At 43.5% G+C, this 18587-nt stretch overlaps 1 protein-coding gene across 2 annotated transcripts in view; it reads left to right on the top strand.

Moving 5' to 3' along the window:
* Positions 1-18587, top strand: part of wnt2bb (wingless-type MMTV integration site family, member 2Bb) — a 66976-nt gene that overhangs the window by 37867 nt on the left and 10522 nt on the right. For both annotated transcript variants that reach the window (XM_060845295.1, XM_060845294.1), the window contains exons 3-4: positions 8088-8365; positions 16085-16349. In XM_060845295.1, the coding sequence (XP_060701278.1) occupies positions 8088-8365; positions 16085-16349 (543 nt within the window). The remainder of the gene's footprint in view (positions 1-8087; positions 8366-16084; positions 16350-18587) is intronic.

Below are 18587 nucleotides of genomic sequence, written 5' to 3'. Positions count from 1 at the left end.
TGCAGAGCAGGAAGCTACAAAAACACAGAGGTAAATGAAAGTGGTAAATAGAGTTCAATGTGGGGAAATGTGAGGTCATCTTAATCTGGGTGGACAGAAATCGGTTTGATACATTTGCTAAATGATGCGAGACCAAGGACAATCAGGGACAAAGAGAGTGACCCTGGTCACAAGCCACTAAAGGATTGTAGAGGATTCAAAATGCCCTCAAAACGGTGAATGAAATGTTGTCCTTTATTGTAGAGGGGTCTAAAATATCAATTTGGGCAAAAGGTCATGCTTCAAACTGAATAGGAATGCAGCTTGTATTCGTACATTGTAGGGATTTTTTGATATAAACATATGATTCGATTTGTGTCATCTAAAGCAGAAAACACAGCTAGAACTGGCACCAAGGAGGAGTCTTCATAAAACTGGCAGTAAGACACAGCACAATGTTACTCATCTTGCTTCAGCCTTTCAGTTCTCTCACTGATCTCCTATGTGACTGTAACAATTTAAATCATACACTAGAAAATCAACGACAACGAATGATTGAACAAATATGATCACAAAACTTGGTTAGGGCAAACAATTTCAGGACTGTAAAGAAAGAATATGGGAGTTAGGACTATTTAAGGTTCTTTGTCAAAGAGCTGACTCAGTCTTTTTTTTTAGATTAGATTAGATTACTTACAGTGTGGAAACAGGCCCTTCGGCCCAACAAGTCCACACCGACCCACCAAAGCGCAACCCACCCATACCCCTACATTTACCCCTTACCTAACACTACGGGTAATTTAGCATGGCCAGTTCACCTGACCCGCACATCTTTGGACTGTGGGAGGAAACCGGAGCACCCGGAGGAAACCCACGCAGACACGGGGAGAACGTGCAAACTCCACACAGTCAGTCGCCTGAGTCGGAAATTGAATCTGGGTCTCAGGCGCTGTGAGGCAGCAGTACTAACCATTGTGCCACCGTGCCGCTCACATGTTGGGCTGAATGGTCTCCATCTGTACTGTATCATTCTATGATATTCACTGTAGTTGCACTGGTGGCAATTTGAAGTTGTTGACCCAATATTCCTGTTAGCCATTGAGCTGAAAATCAGAGCCATTGTGCATTCAACAAAGACAGACACACTTAATTTGGGGTCAGTTATTTCTTTTAAATAATTAAGGAAATAGCTTTATACAGTAAGTGGCTGGGATTTGAAATGCACTGCTTAAGAGGATGGTGGAGGCAGATTCAGTCATAGTTTTTAAAAGAAAATTGGCTTTGCCTTATACATTGCCTTTAGGATAATAAATTGTCCCAAGTTGCTTTTATCAAACAATATTTGAGAATGATCCGTATCAGATGTATTGGGACAGCTGATCAAAAACTCAGTTAAAAGCCCATGTTAGGGTGAGGTAGAACCTCTGAATGTTTTAAAGAGGGAATTCCAGGGCTGAGGATACTATTCGCTGTAGGAACAGCACTCGCCAATGATGATGTAATTGAACAGATGCACCAGGGACCAGAGTGGGAGGAGCACAGAGGTCTTGGAGGGTTGTGGTGCTGCAGGAGACTCAATGGGAACAAAGGAACAGGTGTAGGCCATTCAGCCCCTCGAGCCTGTTCTGCCACCATTTAATGAGATTATATCTGATCACTTTGTATGCCTGACTTTAGCCCATATCCCTTAATACCTTTGCTGAACAAACAGTTATCAATATCAGTCTTAAAATTAACAACGGACACACAGACAGAGTTGAAGATGACACATCGGGGTGGACAAGTGCTGGCCTTGCCACTGACTCAGTTCAGATTTGCTGATTTCCCTTTTTTCTCCTAACATTCCAAGTGTTGCCAAATACCTATTAGTACCTTACCTGCTCGTTCTGGACAGTAGCTGACAGTGGGCTATTGGGCTGTGGGAGGCATCATTAACAGCTGAAGCCTCAACTCATTCAGAATTTAATACGCGTGTGTCATTTTTGTAGTCACTGGCTGGTGAAAGGGGTGAATTCAAAATGAGCGTGGATAAACAGGGTTAGAATCAGGAGAAGGTGAGCACTATTGATGCTGGAGAGTCGGAGTTGAAAAGAGTGGCGCTGGAAAAGCACAGCAGGTCAGGCAGCATCCAAGGAGCAGGCAAGTCTATGTTTCACAGAAATCAGGCCCAATTAATATTACAGTGACAAATACAGAGTATACTGGAGAAATTCAGCAGATCTGGCAGCGTTTGTGCAGGGAGAAAACAGAGTTAACGATTTGAGTACAAAATGACTCTTCTGTGGGTGAGTTCTTCAGACTCTCTGATGAAAGGTTATACAACCCTCGAAACGTTGGCTCTGCTTTCTCTCGACAGAGTCTGCCAGACCTGCTGAGTTTCTCCAGCAATTTCCGTTTTCAATTCAGTTTCTCAGCGTCTACAGTGTTTCACTTTTATTCAAGGGTTTTTTAAATTCATTCTTGGGTTGACAGCAAGCTCTGCATTTATTGCCCATCCTTAATTGCCCCCAGGGCAAATGGTGACCCATTCAAAGGTAAAGTCGCCATAGTCCTACTCTTATCAGGGAGAGTTTAACCCAAGGGTCACCATAATTCAGGCAAGGGGAGAGGTTGAGAGGAGAATCCTGCGGGGTAACCTTAGGTAGTGCAGGACAGTGAAGAAGGTTACCTCAGATTATGACAGGATCTTGACCAGATGGGCCAATAGGCTGAGAAGTGGCAGATGGAGTTTAATTTAGATAAATGCAAGGTCCTGCATTTTGGGAAAGCAAATCTTAGCAGGGCTTATACACTTAATGGTAAGTTTGTAGGGAGTGTTGCTGAACAAAGAGATCTTGGAGTGCAGGTTCATAGCTCCTTGAAACTGGTAGAAAGGATACTTTCCTTTATTGGTCAGAATATTGAGTACGGGAGTTGGGAGGTCATGTTGCAACTGTACAGGACATTGGTTAGGCTATCGTTGGAATATTGCGTGCAATTCTGGTCTCCTTCCTATCGGAAAGCTGTAGTGAAACTTGAAAGGGTTCAGAAAAGATTTACAAGGATGTTGCCGGGGTTGGAGGATCTGAGCTACAGGAAGAAGCTGTACAGGCTGGGGCTGTTTTCCCTGGAGCGTCAGAGGCTGAGGGGTGACCTTATAAAGGTTTACAAAATTATGACAGGCATGGATGGGATAAATAGACAAAGACTTTTTTCCTGGGGTGGGGGGTCCAGAATGAGAGGGCATAGGCTTTGGGTGAAAGGGAGAGATATAAAAGAGACCTTAGGGGCAACTTTTTCACACAGAGGATGGTATGTGTATGGAATGAGCTGCCAGGGGAAGTGGTGGAGGCTGGTATAATTACATTTAAGAGACATTTGGATGGGTATATGAATAAGAAGGGTTTAGAGGGATATGGGCCAGGTGCTGGCAAATGGGACTAGATTGGGTTAGGATATCTGGTCGGCATGGACGGGTTGGACTGAAGGGTCTGTTTCTGTGCTGTACATCTCTATGACTCTATGACTCTATGAAGGCTAAAGATAAGGTGAATGGCAGGTGTCTTTTTCCTTGAGTGGGGGATTTCAAGATTAGGGGCATATTTCTAAGTTGAGAGGTGACTTCATAAAAGACATGAGTGGCATACGTTTTTACACAGACACTGTTTCATATGTGGAACAAATTTCTACAGTAAGTAGGAGATGTGGGTGCAACATGAATAAAAAAAGGTTTGGAGGGATATGTGTCAAGTGCAGGTCGTTGGGACTAGTTTAGTTTGGGATTGTGTTCAGCTTGGACTGGTCGGACTGAAGAGTCTGTTTCCATGATGTATGACTCTATAAATCCCCCATTCTCACTGTCGGGCAGTAGTGCAGTGGTGTTGTTACTGGGGTAGCAATTGCGAACCCCAGGCTGGTCTGAGTCCCACTATAGCACAAAACAAAATTTGAATTCAATTTTTTTTAAAAAGCCCTGGCCTAATGGTGGCCCTGTAGCCACTGTCAAAAACGAACGCCTTAAGGAAAGGAAATCTGCCAGAATTACAGGTGATTTTTCCATGATGTGACAGTTGTGTTCTTGTGCAACCCCGCATTACAGAAAAAAACTGCGATTTAGAAACCGAGTTTAGCGTATTGGTGATATAACCACGTTACAGCCAACACACATATTAAAGGTTCACGCTTTAGAAACAGTATCCCCAATTCATCAGTCCCATTACAGCAGATTCACAAGGACAAAACGCATGTCATAGAAGAACCACCTGTACCTATTCTGGTCCTGGTTGGGTTCTCACGAAAGGGAGGTGATAGCCTGCTGAAGCAATGTCGAGACTATTAATCCAGAGACAGTGATAATGTTCTGGGGATTTGAGTTCAAATTCTACATGTGGCAGGTGGTCGACTTTGAAATTAATAAAATTGGGAATTAAAAGTCTAGTGATGACCACGAAGCCATTGCTGAATGTTGAAAAAGCTCCTCCGGTTCAGTGGTATCCAAGGAAACCCACTGTGCTTACCTGGCCTACATGGGACCCCTCTAGAAATATGGTAATTCTCTAATAAATGCATTAGTTATGGATGGGAAATAAGGACTGGCCTTGCACCCCACATCACATTAACAAAGTAAAAGAAAGAATTGGAAAGTGAAATTCTGAAGCAGCCAGGGAACTAGGGACCATTTAGATCTGTGAAAGAGACAATCTCTTCATTCAGAGGTTTGTGAATCTTTGGAATTCTCTGCCCCAGGTGCCTAGTTACTGAGAATATGCAAGACCAGGTCAATGGAATGCTATTATAAGATGTTGAATCAAGGAGATATGTTGGAAAGCTGCAGCCAAAATGCTAAAGATACAAATTGTTTTTCTTGTTGTATTACATCAGGGCAACCCCTTGGTCATCTGACATCTATAGTAAGAAAGAATGGGAGGCAGGGTAAGGACAATTTTGAAACATAGTCACCTGACCCAATGGACAAGATTTGAGTTGGCAACTAGAGGAAATGATCAAAGGAAAGGGAAAGAATGGATAGTAGAAACAGGTGAGGATGAGAGAGGTGGAAATGGGTGAAAGGGCAGTGTGTTAACACAACAACAATGGCCAGAAAGTGCTGTGCAGTCAGGACCTGGCATAATGTGTTCACTGTGGGGTGAGCAACTCGCACGGATTTACTGCTGTTTACAATTGCTTGTTAGCAGTTAGTTGACCTCAATAAATAATGAACATGTAACCTGACACCTTTCACAAGAAAATAAATGATAAGGCTCTGTGTGTGGGAAAAGTGGAATGGAAATAAATGTCTCTTTTCCACCAGTGTTTTTGTCAGTTAAAAATATAAAAAGGTATATACACAGTAAACAACACCTGATTTTGTAATTCCTATATTGTTTTCAAATCCATCCATGACATCGTCCCACCCTAGCTCTGTATTTTCCTTCAACTCTACACATTCTGTAATGTATGCATCCTAGCAATTGCAGCTTCATGCAGAGCTGTGTGGGGACAGTGATGTAGTGTTCCTGTCCCTGGGCTAGCAATCCAAAATTGCGGGTTTCTCTTCTGGGGATGTGGGTTTGTGTCCTAACATTGAGGTTTTTGGGTTCATGTTTTTCAAAGCTCTAGAATAAACGGGCTAGCCTAATGGTGCCTATGTAACTATTGCTGTAGACGTCCATCTGGTTTAGGGAAGGAAATCTGTCATTCTCATCTGGTCTGGCCTACGTGTAATTCCAGACCAGGTTGGATCATAACTGTCCTCTGGAATGGCTTGTAATAGACAGGCAGGAGGCTGCAAGAACATAGAAGGTCAGGCAGCCTCAGGAGATGGAGAAGTTGACATTTCGGGTGTAACCCTTCAATACGACTTCACCTGAAGAAGGGTTACATCCGAAACTTTGACTTCTGCACCTCCTGATGCTGCCTGGCTGGCTGTGTTCTTCCAGCCTCCTGCCTGTCTACTGCAGTACAATCTGCAGGGTCTTTTTGTCTCTAACCTCTGAAATGGCCTCGCGGGCCATTCAGTTCAAGGACAATAAATGCTGACCCAGCCAGCAAAGCCCACATCCATCAGCACATGTTTAAAAAAGGGTCTGATTTTAATTACTTCATGTTGACAGCTGTGAGGGTCCAAACTTTGAACTTCCCTCCAAAAGCTTCACCACCTCCTGCTCCGCTCTCCTCAAGAGAGAAGCTTCTTAAAATCTACCGCTTTGAACACCGCTGGATTACTTGTGACTCCAGACCCACCAGCAACATTTGGTTGACTGTCAAATGCCCTCTGGGCAATTAGGGATGAGCAATAAATAATGGCCTGGGCCTGACGCTTCTGATATATACATCTGTTTGAGGGAGGGTTTTCAGCTAGTAACAAAATTTTCTTCATGAACAAAAATAATTTTACTTTCAAATCACCTCACTCTAATTTTAAGATTATTTTGTATTGGAGTAGGAACAAGCTATTCTGGCGCAGTCCACCAGATCATTGTGGTCCTCTATCTCCACGCCATTTTGCCCCATATCCTTTGAAGTAATGGCTCAGTGATTAGCACTGCTGCGTCACAGCGTCAGGGACCCGGGTTCAATTCCTGCCTCAGGCAACTGTCTTTGTGGAGTTTGCCCATTCTCCCCGTGTCTGCATGGGTTTCCTCTGAGTGCTCCGGTTTCCTACCACAGTCCAAAGATGTGCAGGTCAGGTGAATTGGCCATGCTAAATTGCCCATAGTGTTAGGTGCATTGGTCAGGGGTGAATGTAGGGGAATGGGTCTGGGTGGGTTGCTCTTCAGAGGGTCGGTGTGGATTTGTTGGGCCGAAGGGCCTGTTTCCACACTGTAGTGAATCTAATCTAAATTGCTTTCTGTTTTAAATGTCCTCAAATTTCCACAGCTCTCTGGGGTAAAGAATTCTAAATTACGCCATTCTCCGAGTGAAAAGGTTCCTCCTCTAAAATTGGAAGCTTTAGAGAGGGTACAGAGGAGATTTACCGGGATACTGCCTGGACTGGAGGGCATATCTTATGAAGAAACATTGAAGGAGCTAGAGCTTTTCTCATTGGAGTGAAGAAGGGTGAGATGTGACTTGATAGAGGTGTACCAGATGATGAGAGGCATAGATAGAGTGAATAATCAGAGATTTTTTTCCCAGGCCAGAAACGGCTATCACAAAGGAGAGTAATTTTAAGGCGATTGGAAGGTTTAGAGGAGATGTCAGAGGTAGCTTCTTTACACAGGGAGTGGTGGTTGCTTGTAATGTAGGGTAAGATACATTAGGGACATTTAAGTGACTCTTAGATAGGCTCATGAGAATTAGTACATTGAAGGGTATGTAGGTTAGTCTGATCATAGAGTAGGATAAAAGGTCGGCACAACATCGAGCGCTGAAAGGCCTGTACCAGGCTGTACTATTCTATGTTCTATGAAATGGATTACCTTTTTTATTCTGAGACTGTGTCCCCTGGTTCGAGACCCCATGACCGGGGGAAGTATCGTTCCTGTGGCCATACTTATTCTTCATATTCCCCTGCAGAGGTGGGGAAGTGGTGGCAGAGCAGTCTTGTCATTGTCCCAGCAATCCAGAGACCCCAACTAACGACCTGGCGACCTGTCTTCAAATCTCACTAGTTGGTAGAATTTCCAAGTTCAGTGAGTGAGTTGAATAGTTAGTTTCAGTTATTGTGGCCTTGAAGCTAACATTGGTTTGTTGTTTTTAAAAAAACCATCTGGTTCACTCGAGTTCTTTATTCAAGGAAATCTGCCATGTTTACATGGTCTGACCTACATGTAACTCCAAACCCATAATGATTCTTAACTGGGCCTCTGAAGTGATCTAGCAATCAATCAATTCAAGAGGCAATTAGGAATGGATAATGAATGTTGACTGGCTGGGGATGATTCCACCCCATGAAAAAGTGTTATTTTTAAAAATCAGACCTCTACAGGGATTGAGGAGAGGGCAAAAGCACCAGCAGAAGAATTTTGAGCACATCTGTATATAGGCAATAAATGTCAGTCTGGGTCAATGACTCATTTCTGTGAATGAATGAATAATGAAATTGAGTGTTGTTTGCTTGTGTTCTCTGGGGGAAAGAACATTGTCCAGTTCCTTGTCTCTAAGCACATCTCCCCCTGTTTCCTCAGGTAGCCGGGAGGCTGCTTTTGTCTACGCAATTTCCTCTGCTGGTGTAGTGTACGCTATCACACGAGCTTGTAGCCAGGGAGAACTGAACAGCTGCAATTGTGATTCACATAAGAGGGACAAAGCCCACGACCTGAGAGGGGAGTTTGACTGGGGAGGCTGCAGCGACAACATCAACTATGGAATCAAGTTCTCCAAAGATTTTGTGGATGCCAAGGAAAAGAAGGAAAAAGATGCCAGGGCGCTGATGAACCTCCACAATAACCGGTGCGGCAGGACAGTAAGTAGCTGACAGAGAACAGGCCAATCAAACAAATGACAATCTGATTCTGACCTGGCTGCACACAGTCTCCAGGTTTTGAGCTAAACGTACTTTTAAAACAGAACTGACACCCAGAGAGCTAGGCAAGTGTTGTAGTGAGGCCTAGAAAATTTCTAATGGTGTAAACTGTGCAGCAAAATCTTTGTCACTAATTTGCATGCTTTATAATAAGAGGTTGTTAGCTATTGATGAAGAAACAGTTCTTGAAGTAATAGGACCAATTATTGATGAAACACCCTGACTTAATAATGAAAAAGTATTTATTATTGAGTATAAGTTATTTATCTTCGAGGAGAAAGTGAGGTCTGCAGATGCTGGAGATCAGAGCTGAAAATGTGTTGCTGGAAAAGCGCAGCCGGTCAGGCAGTATCCAAGGAGCAGGAGATTCGACGTTTTGGGCATAAGCCCTTCTTCAGGAATAAGCCCTGAAGAAGGGCTTATGCCCAAAACGTCGAATCTCCTGCTCCTTGGATGCTGCCTGACCTGCTGCGCTTTTCCAGCAACACATTTTCAGCTATAAGTTATTTATGCCAATTTTTAAAGGCACCAATGACCATTTATTTGTGATTGATATAAAGTCCTAAATTATTGATGTAAAGGCAGGAAAGAAAGGTAAGGAACCATTAATTAATGGTACAAACACGGGTTAATGGGCATGTTCTTACAGAAATATGGTTACAAGTAGGTCAAAACTGGGTACCAAATAGTCAAGGGTGTATAACCTTTTGAAAGAAAAGCAGGAAGATGGGGTAGCTTTGTTAGTACAAAATGGAATAAATATGATAACTCAAATGATCTTGGATCAAAAGATGTCAACTCTAGATAGTACAAAAAAGAAATATCTAGAAGAAAATGTGAGAATAGTCTGTAGGTCCCCAACTGTAGGACAGCGAATAAATCAGGAGATAATGAGAGCATTAGCAAAGGCAATATATTAATCATGGCTGTCTTTTTGGTCTTCATGTGATTGAGAAAATCAAATTGGTAAAGATAACTAAGAGGAAGAATTCATAGAGTATATTTAGGTTCAGAAAATAATATGTTGTAGATCCAACCCGGGATCAGGCTAATTTGGGATCTGGTAATTTGTTATGAGGAATTTTCTCCAATGATAGGAGAGTCCAGAAATATGGGACATAACCTTAAAGTTAGAGCTAAACCATTCACAAAGGAGATTAGGAAGCAGCTCTTCCCGTGACATGTGGAAGAAGCTGGGAGTCCTCTGTGCCAAAAAGCTGGTGGTCAGTTGTATTTTGGTCATAGCAAGGGATGTTGAATAAATGTGATTAAATGCAAATTTGCATTGATCTAATTGGACAGCAGAGGTTTGAGGGCTGAATGGCCTGCTCCTGGTACTCCATTGCAATGAATGCAATAGTTGGTTCTGGGAAACTTGCAACTTAAGGCCATAGCTAAGAACTACCCTGATCACGTTCTACAAAATTTAGTTTAAAGGGTGGCTTGACCCAACTTTTTAAGATATTAAGGAGAAACTGATTGGTTCGACCTCAAGGGACAACTTACACCAGTTGGAGAATTAAGAACAAGGGACAAAACTCAAAGGTAGAGCCAGGCCTTTCCAGAGTGAAATTCAGAAACAATTCCTTACACAGAGGGTGGTAGAAATTTGGAACTCTCTCCTGTAAATGTTGTTAGATCAAGTAGAACTTGGGGCATAGCCTCAAAATAAGGGGGAGCAGATTTTGGACTGATTCGAGTAGAAACTTCTTCACCCAAAGGGTTGTGAATCTATGAAATTCCCTGCCCAGTGAAGCAAGTTGAAGCTATCTTGTTGAATGTTTTTAAGGCAAAGTTAGATATATTTTTGAATTAAGAGTTGACAAGTAAAGGAATTAAGGGTAATGGTGAGCGGGCAGGTAAATGGAACTGAGTCCATGAAAAGATCAGCCATGATCTTATTGAATGGCGGAACAGCTAGAGGGAACAGATGGCCTACTCCTGCTCCTATTTCTTATGTTCTTATTTAATTATTAGATGGATATATTCTTTTCCCAACGAGAGCGACTTAGGGATATGGCCAAAGTTGGGTTTCAGATCAGACAAAGTTGGATAATAATGAAAAAGAATTCAGAGACTGAATGGCCTCCTTTGTCCTACTTTCCTTTTCTGAGCTGCCGTGAGACGGGGGCCAGAGATACAAATAGTCTCCAAGAGACCTGTATGAAAAATCTGTTGAATTTTATATCAGACAACATGCCAGGAGAGTGAGATTGATATCAGATGTATTACAGATAACATCCACATGTGCAAAACATGCAAAGGAAACACTATTGTCAAGGGGTTAATGATTTCTAAATCAATTTGCATCAGTTATCATAGAGAACATATTTCATCATCAATTTTATTGCATAAAGCATTGTAAAACAAAACAAAAAGTTCTCAAAGGAACTGTATATTTTTTACTCGTTGTGCTGTCCTGTTCGATATTTTTGGGCATCATTTTCAGGTTCTGCTTTTTGCAGGGAGGGAATGATTTCAGTCCTGCTTTCTCCATTGTTTGATGTCCTTCCATCAAGGTGCCTGAGCAAAACTGGAGTCAATGGGATTCAGGGGAAGACTCGCTGCTGGTTAGATCACACCTAGAACATAGGGAGATCGTCGTGGTTGCTGGAAGTCAGTCATCTCAGAATCAGGACATCTCTGCTGGATTTCCTTATTGTTGTGGCCTAAGCCTAACCATCTTCAGCTGCTTCATCAATGCCCTTCCCTCCATCATAAGATCAGAAGTAGGGATGTTCGCTGATGATTGCACAATGTTCAGCACCATTCATGACTCAGATACTGAAGCAGTCCATGTTCAAACGCAACAAGATCTGGACAATGTCCAGGCTTGGGCTAACATGTGCCATGCAAATGACAGACAATGAACATTTAACCAATAGCCCTTGACATTCAATGACATTAATATCACTGAATCCCCATTAATATCAAAGAGTGTTACCATTGACCAGAAACAGAACTAGACTAGCCATACAAATAATGTGGTTACAAGAGCAAGTCAGAGCCTAGGAATCCTGCAGTGAGTAAGTCACCTCCTGACTCCCCAAAGCCTGACCACGATCTACAAGGCACAAGTCAGGAGTGTGATGGAATACTCCACATTTACCTGAATGAGTGCAGCTCCAATAACACTCAAAATACATCGCACCATCCAGGACAAAGCAGCCCACTTGATTGAATACCACATCCAAAAACATCCACTCCCTCCACCACTGGTACTCAGTAGCAACAATGTGTACCATCTACAAGATGTACAGCAGAAATTCACCAAAGGTTCTTCAACAACACCTTCCAAACCCCATCTAGAAGGACAAGGGAAGCAGATACATGAGAACACAACCCCCTGCAAGTTCCCCTCCAAGCACTCCCCATCCTGACTGGGAGAAATGTTGTCTTTCCTTCACTGTCACTGGATCAAAATCCTGGAAATCCCTCCCTCACCTACACCTGAGAACTGCAGCAGTTCAAGAAAGCAGCTCACCACTACTTCCTCAGGGAAACTAGGGATGGACAATAATTGTCGGCCCAGCCAGCGAAATCCCCAACCCTTTGAACAAATCAAAAAACAATTAGGTTACAGTGGAGCAGGGAGGTGAGGTTCGAACTGCTGCTTGTCTATCTACAGAAACCTGCTCCTTACTGACTCTCATGAAATTTAAGACAAATTTTGGAATATCACTGTGTCCCGAGACTGGAGGGTTAGTTTTCTAAGATCAAAAGAGAGATTGCTAGAAATGCTCAGGTCTGGCAATATCTGTGGAAATGGAAATAGAGTTAACATTTTCACAGACATGGCCAGACCTGCTGAGCATTTCCAGCATTTCTGATCTCATTTCAGATGTCCAGCCCCTGCAGTAATTGTCTTTTGGTTTTCAATGTTAAGTTTAAGGAGTACTTTTGGATGGGGGAGTTTTTGCATCATAGGTTCTAAGAATTGTTACCATACAGAAGGAGGCCGTTCAGCCTGACACACTGATGCTGACTCTCTGCAAAAGCAATTGAACTAGCTCCACTCTCACTCTCTTTTTCCAAACCCCAGGATCTTTTTTCCCTCTTTGGACAACTACCAGGTTTTCCTTTAGAAAGCCCTTGTGAATCTGCCTCCATTTCTTGGCAAAAAGGTTTTACCTTACGTTGTTTTTCCTCCTTTCACCAATTCCTTTATGTCCTTAAAACTGTCACCAATGGGAACACTTTCACTCTATCTGCTAAATCTCTGACTTTTCAACAGAAAAATCATGAGGGGCAGTAGAAGAACTATTTTCACCCGAAGTTATTAAAGTCTAGAATGCTTTGCTCCAATAAATAAAGCACCATTGGAAAGGAGAATGGAAAAAAAAATTAAAATCTATTAATTACAGGCATTATGCAGAGATTTTTTTATGTTCAGTCATTTCAGAGTAAAACACATTGAAATGTAGAAACCAGGAGTAGGCCGTTCAGTCATCATAAGGGTGGCAATGACCTAGCGGTATTATCGCTAGATTATTCATCTAGAACCTCCGCTAATGTTCTGGAGACTCGGGTTTAAATCCCACCACAGCAATAAAAGAATCTAATGGTGACCATGAAGTCATTCCCTACAGTGTGGAACCAGGCCCTTCGGCCCAACAAGTTCCACACTGACCCTCCGAAGAGTAACCCACCCAGACCCACTTCCCTCTGACTAATGCACCTAACACTATGGACAATTTAGCATGACCAATTCACCTGGCCTGCATATCTTTGGACTATAGGAGGAAACTGGAGCACCCAGAGGAAACCCACACAGACACAGGGAGAATGTGCAAACTCCACATAGACAGTCGCCCAAGGATGGAGTCAAACCCAGATCCCTGGCACTGTGAGGCAACAGCGCTAACCACTGAGCCACTGTGCCACCAATTATCGGGGAAAAGCCATCTGGGTCAATAATGTCCTTTAGGGAAAGAAGCTGCCATCCTTACTTGGTCTGGCCTAGATGTGACTCCAGACCCACAGCAATGTGGTTGATTCTTAACTGCCCCCTGTGCAATTAGGGATGGGCAATAAATGCTGGCCCAACCAGAGATGCCCTCATCCTGTGAGTTAATAATAAAATAAATTACTGAGACAAACTTTCAATTCCAGAGTCGTTAACTGAAACATGTGCAGAATTTGAGTATGTATCCCCAAAGCCTAAACTCTGGACTATTATACTGGTGACTCTAGCTCTGTGCCATTATCCCTGTAAGGGCAATAGGCTGAGTATAGACTGCTTCTATACATTCTGATTTTGTTCACTGTTTAATGCAGGACTTAGAAATGGTTTTCTCCTGATTAACGAGAAGAAGTACACTCCAAAATCTTTTTCCAATTCCCTGAAAATTTATTTTCTAATTCTTACTCTTCCTCGTGGCGTAGCCTTTCAGGAATTGTTCACTCTATAATCTTTAATGCTTTCTAAAACCCCCATATTTTTAAATTCCACCATTAAATTGGAATGTAAGATGGAGGAGCAGAAGTAAGCCATTCGGCCCATTATGTCTGCTCTGCCATACATGGCTGATCTGATAATCTTCAATTCCACCATCCTGCCTTTTCCCCTCAATTCCCTTACTGATTAAAAATCTGCCTATCTCAACTTTGAATATACTTAGCCTCAACAGCCCTCTATGATAAAACTTCTTCAGATTCACAACCCTCCATCTTATCTCTATCTGAAATGGTCAGCCCCTCTCAGATCATGGCCCTGTTCATGTCCATTTACTGACGCTCATCATTCTGCTAAAGAAGGAATGTACGCACACATGGAGCATGCAGTATAACTGCAGAGAATCCCAATGGGTTTTGCAACTGATGATACATTTTAGAAACGTAATTGCTGCTAGAACCTGGGGAATAAAGGCACAGCAAGCTCTCGCGAAGGGAGTGAACTAAATGCAGGGTTATAGAAAAAGGGCACGAGGTTGGCACTGAGTCAAGATGCTTTAAGACCTGGTACAGACTCAAGGAGCCACATGCACTGTAGCAAATCAATGATTCTGTGAAATGTTCAGATCATTTGTTTTAAGTCTCGGTTGAAGCCTGAATCTTGACCAGGACAAGAGAAGAACTCCCCTGTTCTGAAAACAGTGGTTTGAGCCTTAGTTCTATCATCTCTTTCTGACACCACAGCACTCACTCGGTACTGCACTGCGGGATCTGCTATGCCCGCACTCGGGTTTCTGGAGGGGCTCTTGAGCTAATGACCTTGTGGCTGAAAGCAGGAGGGTGATGCATAGGCCTAGCGAGACTGGGGTGGGATCCCTGTAGACAGGGACCACTCATGTGACTGTACCCCAGATGATTTAACAGCTCTTGGCTGAATGAAAAAGAGGAAAATGCAAGACAGAAAAATTCCCATGAGAGGTTTGGGCTGAACTAATGGCCCTGAGTACAACTAATAGGTTCAACCACTGATTCAATAGCTCTGAGGGAGGTTATTACCCTTTAAAGAGACATGTCCTGTAAGTCATTGTACACGTGTATTCCAGTGAGAGACAACTCAGGGTGATATGCTTCTGTTTGTAGGGTGGAATGTCCACTCACAGCACTCTGATTCAGAGCAGAGACTGAGGTCTCACACAATACACTGCTCATACCTCCACGGGATCACTCTCATTTATCGACACTCACTAGCAGCAGCTTCAGACCACAGATTCAAAGTCATTGTGTTCTACAAACATCTCCAGTAGTGGTCCTCAGAAAACAATAGGAATGGAGCTGGCAATCAAACTGTGGAGGATCATTTATAAATAATGGTTGACCTTGTACCAGAGGACAGTACAACCAGTAACTATGGTTAGAAACGGAGTAAATGTTCCTCTGCACTGTCCCCCATCCAGCAATCACAGGACAGGGGCACCACAGAGTTAGATAAAAGGTAAAGCTCTCTCTACACTGTCCCCCATCAAACACTCCCAGAACAGGGACAGCATGGGGTTAGATACAGAATAAAGCTCTCTCTACACTGTCCCCATTAAACAGTCCCAGCACAGGGATAGCATGGGGTGTCAGATACAGAGTGAAGCTCCCTCTACACTGACCCTCCATCAAACACTCCCAGGACAGGGACAACACGGGATTAGATACAGAGTAAAGCTTCCTCTACACTGTCCCGCACCAAACATTCCCAGGACAGGAATAGCTCCGAGTTAGAAAGGGAGTAAATGTCCGTCTACACTGACCCCATCAAACACTCCCAGGACAGGGTCAGCACGAGATTAGATACAGACTAAAGCCCACTCTACACTGTCCCCTATCAACACTCCCAGGACAGGGATAGTTCGGGGTTAGATACAGAATAAAGCTCCCTCTATACTATCCCCATCAAACACTCCCAGGACATGGACAGCACGAGATTAGATACAGAATAAAGCTCCCTCTACACTGTCCCCCATCAAACACTCCCAGGGACAGCATGGGGCTCGATACAGAGTAATGCTCTCTCTACTCTGTCCCCATCAAACACTCCCAGGACAGGGAGAGCGTGAGGTTCAATATGCAGTCAAGCTCCCTCTACACTGTCCCCATCAAACTCTCCCAGGACAGGGATAAGATTTGAGAATGGCAACTCTTTTTTTTGAATGCCCTGTAAGATCGGGGACTGGTGATTTGTGTCTGTTGTGATAACTCAGTGTCTCTGTAACCCTGCAGGCTGTGAAAAGGTTTATGAAGCTGGAGTGTAAATGCCACGGTGTCAGTGGATCCTGTACATTAAGGACTTGTTGGTTAGCGATGTCGGACTTTCGAAAGACAGGAGATTACCTGCGAAAGAAATACCATCTGGCGGTTCAGGTCACCATGAATCAGGACGGAACTGGTTTCACTGTCACCAACAAACACTCCGATAGGGTGATCAAGAACGACTTGGTGTACTTTGAGAACTCGCCTGATTATTGTGTCATGGATAAAGCAGCAGGTAAGATCCAAGCTGTCTCTGGATCAGTGATCCTGGAAAAGCACAGCAGGTCAGGCAGCATCTGAGGAGCAGGTAAATCGACATTTCGGGCAAAAGCCCTTCATTAGGAATACCACACCAAGTGGAAACTGACTCTGAAAAGGTTTTTTAGAGTAGATTACTGACTAGATTAGATTAGATTACTTACAGTGTAGAAACAGGCCCTTCAGCCCAACAAGTCCACACTGACCCGCCGAAGCGCAACCCACCTATACCCCTACATTTACCCCTTATCTAACACTACGGGCAATTTAACACGGCCAATTCACCTGACCCGCACATCTTTGGACTGTGGGAGGAAACCCATGCAGACACGGGCAGAACGTGCAAACTCCACACAGTCAGTCGCCTGAGTCGGGAATTGAACCGGGGTCTCAGGCGCTGTGAGGCAGCAGTGCTAACCACTGTGCCGCCCACAGGTTGCAGTGTTTGTGAGGGAGATAGCAAGACAAGGCATTTGTAAACTGGGCAAAGTGAGGCACGTGTAGAAATTAGTATTCTGGTGGCAAAGAAAGTGCAGGATCAGTGGCTGAGCTGATGGAGGAGGAAATGGTGAGCTTCAGCCTTGGATCCCATTAAAAAAAGGACACAGTGAAGGGGAACCCCAGGAGCTTGATGCAATGAGATGGAAAATGATCGGAGTGACTTTGATTGTAGTTGATAACCAGGAGATTCAGGATACGCAGGTACCATGGAGATGGACCAGGGGGTTGGGTGTGAAAAAGAATGAAGTCATCAACAAACTGTTGGAGAGGTCAAAGTGCATCAGTAAGCTGTGATCAAAGTTAAACACAATGTGACTTTAACTCAATGAATCTTTCAGAAACAATTACTGTAGAAGTAGGGACCAGCAGAGTTGGTGGCATTAAGGACCTTGAACTGTCATTTGATAAGTTAGCATGAGAGAGCAGAAGGGTTTTGAAAGTGCTATTACAGAGAGGGGTGATGATAATCTTGCTAAAAAGATAACTTTTTTCACTCTGCTCCACCTCCCCAATCACCAGCCATTGTCACAGACTTTTCAATCATCCCCAGAGGGAGGCGACCTGCAATATTCAGGCAGTCCACATTTCCCCTTCCACTGAGCACACTGCTCACCATTGTTACAGGAGACACAGTGAACACTCTGCTGATGAAGAGTCACTGGACTCAAACCATTAACTCTGCTTTCTCCCCACAGATCTGTTGAGTTTAGATTAGATTACTTACAGTGTGGAAACAGGCCCTTCGGCCCAACAAATCCACACCGACCCTCCAAAGAGCAACCCACCCAGATCCCTTTCCCTACATTTAACACTACGGGCAATTTAACATGGCCAATAAATTCACCTAACCTGCACATTTTTGGACTGTGGGAGGAACCCGGAGCACCCGGAGAAAACCCACGCAGACACGGGGAGAACGTGCAAACTCCACACAGACAATTGCCTGAGGCGAGAATTGAACCCGGGTCTCTGGCGCTGTGAGGCAGCAGTGCTAACCACTGTGCCACCGTGCCACCCACAAAAAAACAAGCTGGTCTTGTTGGAATTTAAACACAGCAGCGGTTAACACTGAAATTTAACATACTGCAGCACAACAAGCAACCCCCAGAAATGGCAGCGGTGGGATTCCTCCAGCAATTTCTGTTTTTGTTGAGTGTAATCCATCCTATAGCAAATACGATGTTGATGGTTGAGGGATAAACATTGCCCAAGACTGCAACAAATCATGACAAGTGGTCACACATTTTTGAGGGTCATTATTTCTTGATACTATTTGAACTATCAATGGAAGTATATCTTTTCAGCTGACTAATTGATAAGATTGAAAGGTATCATTTGTTAAGAACACCATTGTCATTCTATCTGTCAGTGTGAAATAAGGAGACCCTGATCCTCCCTCACAAACTTTGCTGCTTTATTTGCACGTGGGATGTGGGTCTCCCTGGCCATGCGGCAACTGCCTTCCATTTGTATGTCAAAGACTTTACAGGTCTATTGTCCTTTTAACCTTTTAATCTTTAATCAAGTTTTAAGAAAATGTTAGACATACTCAGCAGATATGGCAGCATCTTTAGAGATAGAAACAGAGGTAATGTTTTGTATTGATGACATTTTCTAACTTGAAATTGGAAAAGGTTTAAGCAAACACAGAGCCGGGGACATTGGCCGGTGAGTGGGGCAAGAGAGAACAAACAGAAGCATGTGTGACAAACTG

This window comes from Hemiscyllium ocellatum, chromosome 26 (assembly GCF_020745735.1).
Source record: "Hemiscyllium ocellatum isolate sHemOce1 chromosome 26, sHemOce1.pat.X.cur, whole genome shotgun sequence".
NCBI lineage: Eukaryota > Metazoa > Chordata > Chondrichthyes > Orectolobiformes > Hemiscylliidae > Hemiscyllium > Hemiscyllium ocellatum.
Note: the sequence above shows the minus strand (reverse complement) of the source record. Positions and strands in the feature narration are given on the sequence as shown.